Genomic DNA, 15089 nt, shown 5'->3' with positions numbered 1-15089 from the left:
ATGCCAAAGCTATCCCGGCTCTGCTAGGATCGCTGGGTGGGCTCTTCACACTGCAAAGTCAACCTGGAGGAGGGCTGATACTCTCAAGGAAGGTCAATGCAAGCCCTTGCTCCCTCCAAAATTAGCTAGAGGGGTTTATCTTGCTCTCCTGGGAGATGCAGTATTTCTGCACAGTGTTTGGCCAGAAGGAGCCCAGACAACCCACAGAATTAAATGAAAGGGTCTTCCATGGCAGAAACGTTGGCCAAGACCCTCAGCCCAGATTAGTTGTGTCCTAACACAACTGTGAGAGCAATAGCAAGCCTAACCACCTTTTCCCCCTGGAGAAAGGACAGCAGTACATGGCTTGGACATGTCCTACCTTTCGTTGTCTGTGTTGACCGGCATGCGATTCTTTTGCCAGAGGATGACTGGTTCAGGCAAGCCGTGGATCTGGCACTGGAATCTCGCTACACCACCTTCCTCCACCACTGCGTTTTGAGGGTGGATGTGGAAGTCAGACATCGCTAGGAGACAAAAAGAGAGACAAAAATAGTCACACGTAAAGAGAGATACACTGTCGACAACTTCACATGACCTAGAAACACCCCAATCTCCCAGAGCTAGCAAAGAGGATTATAAGGCAAGAACAGAAGGCTGGTTTGCAGCCTAATCTCCTGGATGGAGAAATAGGACTAGTGGCAAGACCTTGCCATGCGTCTGCCTCTGCGCGTTGAACTGATTGATTCAACCAGGACAGAAGATGGTGCTCCATGACTCACATGCTCCACAGCGAGGTCTACGGGTGCAGCAAGATACACAGACACTGCACTGGCACTTATGGGAGGTCATTCTCAACAGCTTCAGCAGGTTTTAGAACCAAGTTCACATCAGGAAAGCGATGTCTATCCTTTCTGTTGCTGCCAGTGTCTTATCTGCTGTAAATATCCTTTTGATGTGCATAGCTTGACTCCTAAACTCATTTTGTTTAAAATCCCTTGACCAAAAGGGCTCCCAGATACCCTAGTAAAACTTATAGCCCTTGATTTCCATCTCTGCTTGGCAGGTGCTTCAGCTCATTGCATACTCTGCCTTCCAGCACCGCAGAAGGAACGGTCACATCCCCACGCTGTAGAGCAACAGGCTTCAGCCGACAGAAAGAGCAGCTGCCAAGAGCTCAGCAAACCAAGGCTTTTGGGGTTGGGACCACCCGATAGCAAATGACAAACCTCAGCGTGCCCACGCAGGGTGAATACAGACCAGCCTGTTTCAGCACAGCCACAGCTGTAACCATTGTGCGGAAAGACTCCTGCATGCTGTTAGAGCTACATAAATAATACAGTAATTATTACTATTAATTAATTGGAAGGTGCTGCCTGTTGACTCTGCAATAAACATATTCGAAGCTAATAAACATCCCAGTGGTTATTTAGCTCATGATTCATTTATAGTGCTGCATCCGTGGGAAGATCTCTCACATTATCATACCAAATAAACTCCAAGAGAGCCTCTTGCTCTGCCGCCCCAGCCTGATAATATCCCTCTCCCCAGCAAGAAAGACTCATCCCCTTTTACATGCATCAAGTGTAATGAATGTACCTCTGCTAAGGGACAAGCTGCGTATGTGTCAGGGCAGCTTAATCATTCATCTGCAAACTCCAGTTGGGCTCAGGCAGATGGGAGATGGCCATTAGCAATCATACATTAAATATGTGTTGCATTAACCTGCACTGCTCCCGCAACCATTGCTCTCAACCCGCTGGCTGCAGATTTGTTAAGCTGATCGAGTAACATTGAGCAAAGCTCCAGCCCCACACGGTTGTAGGGTTGGGAAGGTTTTGCAACAGGGGACGGGTGGCCAGCCCCAAATCGGGATGCACCGATGGGAGCAGGACCGGGAGGTGGCTGCGCAGTGCTCCAGCCAGATAGGAACACACCAGCACAAGGCGAAAGATCATGCAAGATTATATTTCCCTTTCCCAAAATGAAAGCTAATACAAATATCCTCTCCGGTAAGGGATGGAGCCCAATGGTGGAATAGCAATTTACCCATTTCACACAGATTTAGCCTTGAAATGAGACTGTTCCTGGCCCAGAGCACTCAGCCATGTGGGAAGGAGCCCAAAGGCTGCTGGAGGGTTGTCCATACCAGGTGATTCCCCTTCCAAGGTGGCAAGGGATGCTTCAAAAATTGGGGTGTCCATGGGTGCCCGTGGCAGGATATCTTGAGGGAGCCTGCAGAATATTTCAAGGTTGCCATTTGGAGGTCCAGACCAGGGCGAGCATCTTGCAACCAAAGCTTATAAACTCTCACCAAGAAATGAATTCAAGAATTAATGAGAAAGACACAAAGCTTGTTCATAAAAAAAAAGCAGATTCAGATGCCTGCAGGAAAATTCCTTTCAAATGTACAGATGCTCAGTGCTGAGGTTTTTCAGTGGCTGACAGGGTTGATAAGAAGAGGGAGGTGTGAATGAGAACAGCCCCAGCACAGACTTCGCTCTGCTGGCTACAGAATTCATTGCTGTTCCTTTATTTCAATAATATCACCTCTTATAGGTAAAACTGCAGCAATAACCTCTATTCTTAAAGACACTAGTATTAATATTTATCATGAATAAAACATGGAAGTTATAAATAATTCAGTTATGAGGATGTTAAGTAAAATATTACTCTTCAACGACCCTATAATGTGGCTTTGAAGCACAGTTTCATGTTAAATGCCTAGGAAACACTGTGACCCTTGCCAAGACCAGCTGGTTTGCAGAAGATGCATTAAAAATTCATGCACTGAGCTACAAAATGCTATTTTTAAAACAGGTTTACGAGTTTATTTACAGTTGCAGAGACAAAAGCTTTTGTAGCATCTCCTGTAAAACAGCAGCAAAACTTGAACGCGAGTGATTACCTGGGATGCTGTTTTCAGCCTGGAAATAAATCACTGGGTGTACGGAGAGGAGGGGGATAGGAGGCACAGCTGCTTTGCAGGGCATCGCTTGGAGGGGCGAAATCTCTGCTGACCCACACGAGATTTTTATATATGTCCCAAGTGACTGTAACAAATTCATACAGAGGAGTGCTTGCTCCTATTTGTCACTTGTTTTTCAACAGCAAATGCCAGGACCCCTGTTATCAGCCGGGCACTATTGTCTCAGCTGCCACAGAGCAGAGCTACACACCAGCCCGGGTGGGTTGGCCAGCAGCCAGGGAGCTGCATCTCATTTCTATGCTAATGGCCATAATAATTTTAAAAATAAATACATGTAATCACCATATTCACCCACGAGCTCCTGAGAGGGGAGGCACCCTCTAATCCATCTGCCCATGGCCTCCATCATCCAGCAACGCAGCATCCACGTGCCAGTGGAGGGACTGGTGCTGCCCCAGGCCCCTTTTACTGTCATCAGACAGGGTGAGTGCCACCCTGTCCCCATTAAACTTCCCTCTGCTGTTGCCATGTGTAGCATGGTACTGTCCACACACATAGTGAGCACAGGGTAGTCATCAAGCCATAAAATCAACCTAAACCACACGCACGCTCACTGCTCCATACTGATGCTCCAAGCCATGGTGTCTCAGTGCTTCTGCTATCATCACATCCGGGCTTTGGCCACGGTACACACAGCCTGGCACAGGACAAGGAAAGACAAAAGAAAATGGGCTCACAGCAGATGGGGAATGGTCCTAGCAGCCCTCTCATACTGCAGGCGTGGGTGAACCTCCTCCCAAAGACGTTGGCCAAGGCTAGATTCAGACTGAGTTGTCTACAGCCACACTGACACATAAGGCAGGAGTCCCTCTTCATCTCTCCCTCCCCTGTGCTGTACCACGGAGGACCTCAACTAGGATGAGGTTGGACCACAGGTGAGGCTCTTCCCTAATGAGAACCCCATGCTTGGGATCTCCCACCACCTAACCCCCACTGGGATGCAGTCCCCAAAGGCATATCCTACAGACACAGAGCAGGTGAGCAGCAACTCTTATCCTCATCCATATTTATAGATGGATTCATTCTGGCAAACAAATTTGCTAGGTCTCCCCTAATCAAAGCGCAAATACTCTCTCCTCCATCCTAACGGGCCCTGTGGAAAGGCCAACAGAATAAAAATGAAAATAGGTATCGAGTGAAATTTTCTTTACTCCATGAAAAACGAAATTGAAACCATTAGTGGCCAATCCTTTTTTGCTCAGCACAGCATTAGTGCTAAGCCGGAGATTGACCTAGATTTGATATAGAAAAAGAAAACATTAACTTGGTATGTCAAAGCAAATCCCAGGCCTGTTAGAACCATTAAAACACAAACATTATTATCAACTGCAGGCACAAGGGGAGGAAGAAGACTTAAAAGGTTCAGTGCCAAGCACGGTGTTAGGAGAGTATTTCAGAAGTCCAGCTAGTTCTGCAACCACATTGCTTTTTGCTTTTAAATTACTTATGAGGGAAACAGATACCCACGTTGGCTCTGACACAAGAGAGAATGCTGAGGAGTTGAGCATCCTCATCGCCACTGACACCAGGCAGTCCACAAATGATAGCCCACAAGCAAAGACTCTTTCTCTGCATTTCTGCCACCCACCTGTTAAATTCAGACATCTTCCAGTGCAGGCACATGGTTAAAATGCCTCAAAGTTGACCCAGTACAAGGAACAAGAGTTGAATGGGGACGTGCCTCCAGTATCTGGGCCCCTAGATGCCCCTGCTAAGGACAGCAAAATCCATTAGCTCCATCACAACTGATGAAGGTGAAGTCTTGGAGGCAAATGGTTTGCTCAGTGTGAGAGAATAACCCATGGGCAAAGCCGACCCCTTCCAAGAGTGGCTCCATCCTGATACCAGTGACAGCTGCTGATTTTCATACTGAATTTCCCAATAAAATTTAATTTCCCCTTGGGTCAGCAGAAGTCAGGATCATTTTTTAAACATAGTGACCACCACACCAATTAAACCCAGACTTAAACCACTCTCAAATCAGCCTGACAGCTCCAGCAGAACCAACCCTCGGTATCTGTAAGATTTATTAAGCATCCATCCTCCCTGGCACCACAACTCCTTCCCAAATGCTTTCCCTGACCCAAAGCAAGCAGAAAGATTACATCCTCTTCCATTCCCTGCTGATTTAGGAGACCATCACCATTAAGTTAGCAGCCTGCCAGGGAATATTTTCAAGGAGGATGTCAGGTGAAGGCTTGGCAGACACAGGTCTCATGTTTGCTCCCCTTTGCACTCTGGAAATGGAGGATTTCCCTGTAAGAAAGAGCCACTACAAAAGATGGGGGGCGTATGCACACCACAAATCCCATCCTCTCCTCTCTTCCCCCCACTTTCAAACAGGCATGCCTTCCCAAGTCTCTCAGAAAAAGACACCATATCTTCTTTCTCTAAATTTTTTTTAAAGATGCATTTTTATAAAGATTAAAAAAAGCCCATGTCACAACAACCCAGTGGCTACTCCAGCTGCAGAGCAGCCTCCGCGCCTGCGAGCCGGCCCTGCGTGTCTAATGATGCTATTGTGCGAGGTTGTTGCTGAACTGCCATGAGCCCAATTTTGAATGCAAGTTGCTTTGTGCATAGTGAAGCGTGAACAACAGCGCCGCCCATTTATCTATTTAATTCTCCAGGAGTAGCAGAAGCGGGGGCCTTTGCTCACATCTAAAGGGAAGAAAAATCGCCTTTCTCTCAGCTTTGGAAAGGGAGGGAAATATTAAAGACCAGCCGTGCCTCTGCCAGCACAGAGGAAAATCCCCTCTGCCTCTTCCCACTAATCATAGGGGTGAAAATCCCAAATCTCTATTGTCGATGCTGGGGCTCAGATCTCAGAAGAAAAACGGCTGCAAGACTCGGAAGAGTTTGAAGCAAGGAAGACATTTTGGAGTAATGTCTTCGGAGGAATGGAAGAGATTTAAGAGGGACCAAAATACATGGTGAGATGAGAGAGGGAGGAAGCCCATCTTGCTCCGTGCTGGGCAGACATAGAGGGAAAGAAGGTCAGTCCCGCACACTTTTTATTTGCAATATTTGCAAACAAATGCTTATTCCTCTTTTGCTTTGGCTGTCGTTTGGTCAGTGCTGATATGACTGCTCAGAGCAGGGATGGAGGATGGGCCAGGCTCCCTGCCCTCTCTGCATTTTGCATCCTTGTGTCTCCATAGTTGTCACACTCAATCAAAACTGAGTGAAATAATTTAAACAAGGTTGAGAAGATGCTCCATCAGATGGATTTCTTTGGTTGAGCAACAAAATCTCCACTTGGACTGTTTTTTTCCACCCCCTGCCCTAAGCCCCTGAGATGAGGATGAAAGGGAGACAACCGAGCTAATGCCTCGCAGTGGGACAGAGCAGCTGCCCATGGGAGGGAACATGCAGCAGATATTTTACAAGAGGAGGGGAAAAAAAAATAATCTACCGCTTCATGACTCGAGTTCACCAGGAGGCAAATTGCTGTCCGACCTGGGACTATGTCTTCCCAATTTTTTGCATAACATGTGAAAAGACCACAAGCCAAATCCAGCTCAGGTCACCTCCCTGCTGCACTGCAATGAGCAGCACCAATGGACTCTACCAACCCATGATTTACTGTTTTGGTGCTTCAAGAAGCAAGTGGAAAAAAGCACAGGGCCCTACAGGGGTGTAGAGATGATAAATATTCTGTGAAGGTAATGAACACATCTCCACTGCACACAGACCACGGGTTGGAGGGAACGTGCTCAGGGGCTCCTGGTTGCTCTACCCAACCCTACATGAACCAGGGCTGGAAGAGGGAGGATGGGTTGTCCCTGCAAATGTACCTGCAGAGACTTTATTGTAGCACCTGGAAAACCGTCAAATGCCTATGCTGCAGCCCCACTCTTCTTCCTGAGGCTGCCTTGAATGTGCTCCCCATCACCTGCATGCCCAGTCTCACTGGCACAATCACACGTGCCTCCAAGCCTATCTCCCAGTTCTAAAGAATATTTAGTATATTTATGGTATTGATTATAGACCATCTATTGGAAAAATAACTACAACACTATCAGTTGTTGATGCAGAGGTACCCTCCTGTGAGTGTGAGAGATTTTTGCCTGGATAAATGCGGTCTCTGCACCACACATGGAAACAAATAGGGGCCATAGACCCCAAGGGCTGTTTTATACTGAAGCATCTTGCAATTTCTATAAAACTCACAAAGTGCTATCCCCCTCTGGAGAAAGACTGTGCCCACACTGTCCCAGCACAGCATGTCAGGGAACATCCCCAACATCCAACATCCCACCACCCTCACTATCTTGCCTTGAGAGGATGGAAAGAGCCAGGGGAGCTGCCTATGCCAAAGGAAACCCCCGAAAGCAGCTGGCCTTTGCAAAGCTCTCCCTCGTGCAGCAGCACTGTCCAGATGCTGCCTGCTCAGACCCAAAGCTTCCTGCAACGCAGCTGCAGCCAGAAATCATCTCAGCCTGGAAATAAGGAACAGCCAGTCCCAGTACATCAGCACAAACACCCTCTCTGAAGCCCAGTGAGTAGCTAGGGCTGTCTGAGCACCCTCAAATCTTACTTATAAACGTATCGGTCATTTTACAGAGTCAGGCACAGGGGACACAAAGTGACACCCACAGTCACAACCCAAATCCAGCATCATGCCTTAAGTACCAATGGCATGCTCTACCCACCGGGCAACGCTGTTCCTTATCAATCACTTTGAAAGATGCATTGTGGCAATTCCACAGACCAAATTTCTCACTTCCCTCCATATCCAGAGCACACAGCAGCATCCCATCCCATTACCTGTTATGCAGAGAAGCACAGCAGACAGCCCAAGGTGGTTATTCGTCTTCCAACACCCTCTTGTTTTGCAGGGCAATCAACTAATAAACAGCCCCTTTAGCGCTCTCAAATTGGTTCCAGGGAGAGAAGTTTCTGGCGAAGAGGGAGGCATAGCTGGGAGAGACCTTTATCAGGGAACACTATTGCAGTAATTTTTCAAGGCGAAATTGCTCTCTGGCTCATGACAGCGTTTAGTGTATCCTGAGGCGACCATTTGTGAAGTCAAACCTGTGGTCCTGCTGCCCTGCTGCTGGAGGGAAGGGGGACTATTAAATATCATAAACAACTCTTAATTTGCTTGGGTGGACTGCATATGGGGCTAGCGATTCTGCAGTGCAGGAGGAGGTTATTTGTTATCATTACAGTGCTCTGGCACCAAGGATGATGCCGGCCGGGCAACATTAGCCGCTGTGACATCTGCCCAGTGGTACATGTCACCATGAAGAGCTCCTGTGTTTCTGCAGGGTGACCTCTTAAGAAATCCCAACATCACACGAGGCTCCCCAACCCCAAAGCAGAGCTCCCCTCCAGCATCGCAAGAAGATGCTCCCTCCTGTCGCATCCACAACTCACCCCGCTTCAGGCAACGGCTTCTTCAGAACCTCACTGCCTCCCAGGCTTTCCTCTGAAGCACACGTTTGCTGTTTGCAAAATACCTATGATTTTATCCTACTCAAGTGCCCCTGCAGACCCCTGAAATAATAAGAAAATGAAGAGCAAACTGTCCTGCAAGCCTCCGGGAGAGGTTGGCTCGGTGAGGGCAAAGCAAAGCATGCAGCACACTGCCAGCAGGCAGGTCCCTCCTGCCAGATTCCCATCCGGAGCTCCTCATGTTTTTCCTACTCCGACACACACAATTAAGACAAATTACATAGTTACCATTTTGATTTGTTGCACAATAACAATGTTTTCCATCCCTCTCCCAAATATTGATGGAGATGGTACAAGAGGAAGCTACTGAACAGACATTTTTGGCCCTGGACCACTTTGTTTGCAGCCAACTCCTTCTGATATCGAGCACGGACGAGCAATCTTGCTTTTTAACAGCTTGGAGAGGCAACGAGCCATCCGAGCACAAGGCACTACCCTGCTCTGCCGCAGCCTTTGCAATACCTCCAGGTAGAAATATCCCTGCTCACACCTCCCAGTCTGCAAAGCCAGCAGCCATCCTTGGTTTTTTGGGCTCGCCAACGAGCACACGCTTCGTTTTGGCATCTCCGGAGGCAATGGTGGAATCCAGAACGGTGAAGGAAAGGAAGCTTTTCATCATGACTGCCCACAGAAATACCAGTAGCCCTGCTTTCAGACAGGGAGCTGTCCTGATTTACAGGCTAATGAATTTTAAATGAGATGCATTTTTTAATTTTTTGTTGTCAGCCCCCATTTTTCTGCTAGCAATCATTCCAATAATAGCTTTAAATTTTCAGCATCTGTTTTTACCAGCTCTCTTGTAATTAGTTTACTAATGTATTTCACTGCGCCTTTGTTATTTTCAGAGAATTACTTCATTCCCAGCTATCAGAGATAGTGCACTTCAGTCTATAAGGAGTTTGGCCTTTGTTCCCTCATGGTTATTCACATGGGGGAAGATGGCTCAGTGAATGACAAGCCTTTCTATCACCACACATTCTCCGTTTAATGTCTTTATACTGGCTCATTAATTACCACAGAAAACTCCTTTCCGAATGGAACCTGTGATTTATAGAAGACTTGGGCAAGGTGCCATTTTTATCGGGCCGACAGCAAGCAGCATCAGTGCTGGTAATTCACTCTTCATTTTCCCTTCTGCTGCAGCAGGGTCAGCCCTGCCATGGTGGGAGTTTTGCCTGGGCAAGGGAGCTCAGCAAGTGCTCGGTGCTGCCAAGCCACGGCCGTCGCGCTGCTCCTGCACGGCTGGGGTGACCAAGTCCATAGAAAACTGAGCTACAGCCCATTCTGCCTGTGTGCCCACTGCACAGACTGAGATATTCCTTTGGGCAGCGGCTGGATGAGTGCCTGGAGGGGGTGGGATTGCCCCTCTGAGGTGATGCCCTGCATCTCTTTACTAAATCTGGTGGTCCAAGGTGTTGCAGTGCATACAATGAAGCATCTTAGCACTCAGCAAAAACCCAAGCACAGCACGGAGGGAGGCTCAGGCTTTCGTTAAGAAGCAGGCAGTCAGACACGATGGACTCCATGGTACCTAGACGCACCTCTCCACTCTGTCCCGTTACACAGCACAGGCTGGACGGCAGGTTTGAGTCCCGGCTGCATCCCTCAGACTCTAAAACATTACAGACTTGCTAACCTCCCAGCAGCACAGGGTCTGGCCAGGGGGAAGAGCTGTGCAAAGACAGAAGATAAAGGCTCCCCGTAGACCCAAGGCAGTTACAGCAGAGGAGAAGGGCAGCTATTCTGCCTTCAAGAGGGAGTAACCTGAACAACAGTCTCTCTGTCTGACAGAAATTAACTTTAAAATCTTCAGAACACTATGTCTTTCACCACATCCATACTCTGTGCCGAGCATGATAAACTGCCCCCTTCTTTATTAAGGAATGAAATAGAGGTGGAAACAGTGCACATGTTGACTAAAGAAGTTATTCAAATAGAAAAACAATCACGGAAGGTTGGATTTCCATTGCTTGACACAGAGGAGCTGTTGGACACCACTGCAAGGGAAATACTCGGCATCCCTTGTGTACACGGGGAGGAGAGAGGAAAGGCCAGAGGACCCGAGCACAGACACAGAGCAAATCAGGCAGAGAGTTAGCATTACAAAGGACTGCTCTAAAGCTCCTTTCTGTCCATTTTAACTCCAAATTTCACTCAAATGCAGATGATTTTCCAAAATGCTGAGTGGTCCTCTGCTCCCATCCCTTGGTGGTGAGCACAGATATTGTGTTATGATGTTGCCCGACCCAGATTAAGGGTGATAATATCAAAGATGTAGAAAGGACTGAACCACCACAATACTGAGAAAATCCATCTTCCTCCAAGGTCTGCTTTTCCTCCTAGCAGCAACTAAGCCGTTAGCTGTCATCTCATCCCTGTGGCTGAGTTACATATATAAATTCCTGTTTGCTCCTTGGCAATAGCAACAGCTTCCTATTTTGCTGGCAGCAATCCAGGGGAAATTCAAGCTGAATTACAGCCATTCTTCAGAAAATAGGCCAAATCCACGAAAGCAGGACACATGACCGCAGACGTAGAGCTTGTCCTTTTTTCTATTTATTTCGCGGCGAGAAGCCCCGTTGGCTGAAAATAGCTTATCTCTGGAAGTCCCCCTTTCCGTTCGCGGCTGCCGCTCCTGGCTGCTAGCCAAACTATTACCACCTCAAAGAGAAAGTTCATAGCTCCGGCCTATCAGCCCCACTGTACAGGATGTGTGGTTTGATGTTTTCACCGATTTGTCTCTGGGAGCTCAGAGGAGACGGGGATTGTATTTCTGTGCATGAGCCAGCGAGTGTTAACTCCTTTCCTGTGCCTCTGCTTGGATGGTTGTACTGGGGGTTGTACCCCAGCACCACTTGTCAGCATAAACACTGTAGCGTGCATACACGTGCACGTTTGTGCATGTATGACACAGCATGGGCGGTAACACAGGCTGGATTCTGCGAGCTGGTCCCTTCAGACACCCATTCCCACGACAAGGTAAGAGCTTGTAGTTCACTCTGGGTCCATGTGAAACAGCCACTCCATCTGACAGCGTGTCCTCTCTCCTCCCCGCAGATCCCACAGCACCCTAAATATGACTGGCAGACAAGGCAACATCCCAAAACATGTGGACAAACACAAGTGAGGGCACAGGAGAACAGTTAAGAAGGATGTGGAGGATAGTTGTACAGAGGAAGAAAGTGATGGCATAATTACAAATCACAAATCTCACCATCTTCATCTTTCTCGCTATCATCAGACCATCACCAAATCCAAGGAGCACAGATGCATTCCAGGAAAAACAGCTCTCCAGGGAGGATTGGCTTCTTGTTGATAAGAAGCAGGGAGGCTTATCTCCCAAACTCACAGAGACACCTCACTTCGTGCCCTGTTTATCAAATTAAACTCATTACCTTTAAGGACTTGTTGAAAAGAGGTGTCAGGAGAAGAGTGGTGGGTCAAGGAGGCCAACGTTCCCACTGCCCGGCTGTGCCACCCCTGGCTCAGTACATTCTTACTGGCACGTGCTGGGTAGTGGTGGCCAGTGGGACAACACCACTTGTGAAACCCTCAGCAGCACCAAAACATCCCAGAGTATCACATCATGTGATACTGGGATGTGTTTGCTGCGTATAAGATGGCTTACAACAGCAGGTTTCTATCTGGTAGAAAGATAACCTCACCATGCCTATGGGAGAGCCATGTATAGGTGATTCTGCCATCATCCAATCTCCATGCTTTGGTTGTGTCATTTGATTTGTCATCCTCCATTTGGCTGTGTCACAACCAAATAGAGTATTTTGCATGTGCCTCTGTTACTGGCAAGCAAAAATAACCAAGTCCTTTCTATGGGGAATTTTTTAAATGAACAGGCAAGCAAAAGAAAATTTCAGCTTTGAACACTTTGCTAAGGCATTCAGATGTATACTTCAAATATTTATATTGTTTTGCTTTTTTTATCATAGATTAGACAAACACTGGCAACCTCAGGTGGTGTCTCTCTTCTCTTCTCAATGACCTTTGGTACTTTTTATGGGAACAGGATACAACGAGAAGCCCTGGGTAACCTGAGGCGAGGGCAGTGAGGCTTGAGAAGCCTTTGAAGAGCTTAATTCCCAAGGGGTGCTCCCAGATGGGATAACTATTAGCTTACAGGGCTACAAGGAGAGGCTCTATTGATTTGCTGGGAGAGGAAGAGATGGGAAGAGCCCATGTTATTTCCTACTCTGGAATTTGCAAATATTTTACCCAAATGTTTGTGCTTCTTCATGTGTTTGTGCATCCTGCAACTCACTTGGGTGGGTCGGGATGGGCAGGCTGTCAGACTCCCCGAGCAGTGGTCCTGTGACTAAGAGACACAGATTCTAGTGCGGGCTCATGGCTGCCATCACCTAAGCCCTCTGCAAATGTACCAAGCCCCAAGCCCTCCATCGCTCCCCACCCATGCTTCCAAATCACCCCTGGCAGCAAAATTCAGTGTCCTGGACAAAAGACAAGAGGAGATCCTGAAAAGAAGCCCAGCACCCGATGCCCAGCCTGGAGAAGGGCTCAGCGCCGCAGCTCCAACTGAAGGAAGAAGAGCTAGAAGAAAGGCTGGACCCTCCAACAGCCACACAATCCAAATTTAAATATCAGTATTTGCCTTCAAAGGCTCTCAGTAATGGGAAAGCCATACAAACCTGCAACTGCCCAGCTACAATGCAGAGGAAGGATGCAGCCACATCCCTTCTGCGAAGGCTCCCCAGCTTTGCTGGCTGGGTGCACCCACAGGAGAGGGAGATCTTGCCCTGCGCACCTGGAATTCCTCCAAACCCATCACTGCTCATGCACTTCTTGTCCCCATTCACTTCTCAGATGCATTCCTCATCCAGATGCCAGGGTTAATGACATTTAGCCACCTAAGCTCCCCGTCAGCATGAAATTTAATTTTAATTAAAGTTTGTCAAGGGTTTAGGATGAGCATGAGAGTGTGGAAACCTGTTTAGGCTGGAGTGATGCTAAATGTCCAGGAACAGCAGCCTTGCAAAAGTGATGTGGGTTTTAGAGATCAGGCAGAGGTCAAACGCTGCGCCTGAACAGTGGGTTTGCAGGGGGAGCTTTTTTTCTGACTTTGAGCTCTAAACTTGAGCTTTGCCCTGGTGTTTGCAGCACACTGGGGAAATCAGAGCCAAAGCCCTGTAAGCCTGATCTTCAGGGGGCCTCTGCAGGGATGTTCAGCCCCTCCTGCACCGAGCCTGGGGAAATCAGTCCTCTCTCCCCTGAAATGTCCATCTTCATCAGAAAAAACACTTGCACCCCAAAACAGGCACCTCTCTGTTATTAGCAGAAGAGATGAAAACGCAGTAACAAATGTGTAATTGTAGCACAGACTGTTAAGAGACCTGAAAAACTGCTGGGACACCTGAAATATCCAGGATGGTGATTAAATCTATCTTAACAAAACCTCATGGCACATAACGGTCCCCCAGGAGACCCACTATGGTACCCTAGTAACTTGTTTATGCGACCAAATTGTCCAAGAAGAGATTTCACATGGGTGTGCATGCACACGGGACTGCACACACCACGTGCACATTCAGGCAGGGAATAAAAGATGGGAAATAGCAAAGTCCGTAAGATACTTGCATGGGACAAGGCAGAAGCATCCGCATAGAAAACATTACCAGCAGCTTCACATCCCTCCCCACCATGAGACAAAATAAATAAATAAAGAGAGCTCCAGGAATGAGCTGTGAGGTTGACAGCACCGAAGAAAAATGAAAGCAGAAGTAGGGGAAAGAAAAAAAATCCAGCCCGGCTTGCTTTTGTGTTCTTGCACAATGGGGCACGTCAGCTCCGGAGCCTCCGCAAGCCATCACCCGCCATCTGGCACCGGGCTGGACCGCTAATGGGAGGCCCCGGCACCCCAGCTGACTCCCAGAGCCACGGGGGAAATCAAGCTGACGAGCTCCCCACATTAAGCCATCTAAATTAATGCAGATGCGTGGCCTGCTCACGAGAAATTTGGCTGGTGAACGGCGGCAAAGGGAGTGGCGTGAGCCGGGTACAGTGTGCCATGAACCCCACGCCAGCCCAGAGTTACAGCCCAGCCATCGTATTAAGTGGGGCTGGGGCGGGTGGAAGCCACCCTTGTGCATTTCCAAGATGAGTTGTTGGCGAGGGGATCTGGAAGAGCAGTCCTTTTCACCAAGCACAGCTCGGCTGCGAGATGCACAACGCCGGCCAGATGCAAATTCTGCAGCGGTGAAGGCAGCCCAGATGAACACCGCCTGCCCGATACGTCGCTCTCAAAACCAGCCTCATTAACTAATGTTCCTGTAATGCCGTATTGGAGTAGATCAGCTAGGAAATTACTGTGCATGGGGTATATGCAGGGAAGGGGATGAAGATGTTGATACGAGCGCTCGGGGCCAGGTTCGACAGCCGTACCTCTCCCCAGGAGCAACCCCGCTGGTTTTGGCAGGGTGGACCCCAGAGGACTCATTGACTCAAATGAACATTTGCTGCCATGAATAGATGATTTCCTTAAGCGCTATGGTACAGAATAAGGATGCCAGAGCCTGCTGTCATGCTGAAGCAAAGGGCTGGCTCAGCACCTTGTCGAGGATACAATGTCCAGGTCCAGCCCCTTCCCTTACCCTTGTTGCATGAGGAGCAAGAAGAGAACAAGCCACAGGGA

The 15089-nt window shown here is 48.2% G+C and overlaps 1 protein-coding gene across 1 annotated transcript in view; it reads right to left on the bottom strand.

The window, feature by feature from the left end:
- The window catches only part of IGDCC3 (immunoglobulin superfamily DCC subclass member 3), a 110726-nt gene that overhangs the window by 48358 nt on the left and 47279 nt on the right, over positions 1-15089 (bottom strand). Inside the window, exon 3 of the mRNA XM_042804314.1 lies at positions 362-506. Within this exon, the coding sequence (XP_042660248.1) occupies positions 362-506 (145 nt within the window). The remainder of the gene's footprint in view (positions 1-361; positions 507-15089) is intronic.

The sequence above is a fragment of the Tyto alba genome, unplaced genomic scaffold, assembly GCF_018691265.1.
Source record: "Tyto alba isolate M040663 unplaced genomic scaffold, T.alba_DEE_v4.0 Super-Scaffold_41, whole genome shotgun sequence".
In the NCBI taxonomy this organism is placed as follows: Eukaryota; Metazoa; Chordata; class Aves; order Strigiformes; family Tytonidae; genus Tyto; species Tyto alba.
This window is presented reverse-complemented; position numbering and strand designations above follow the sequence as displayed.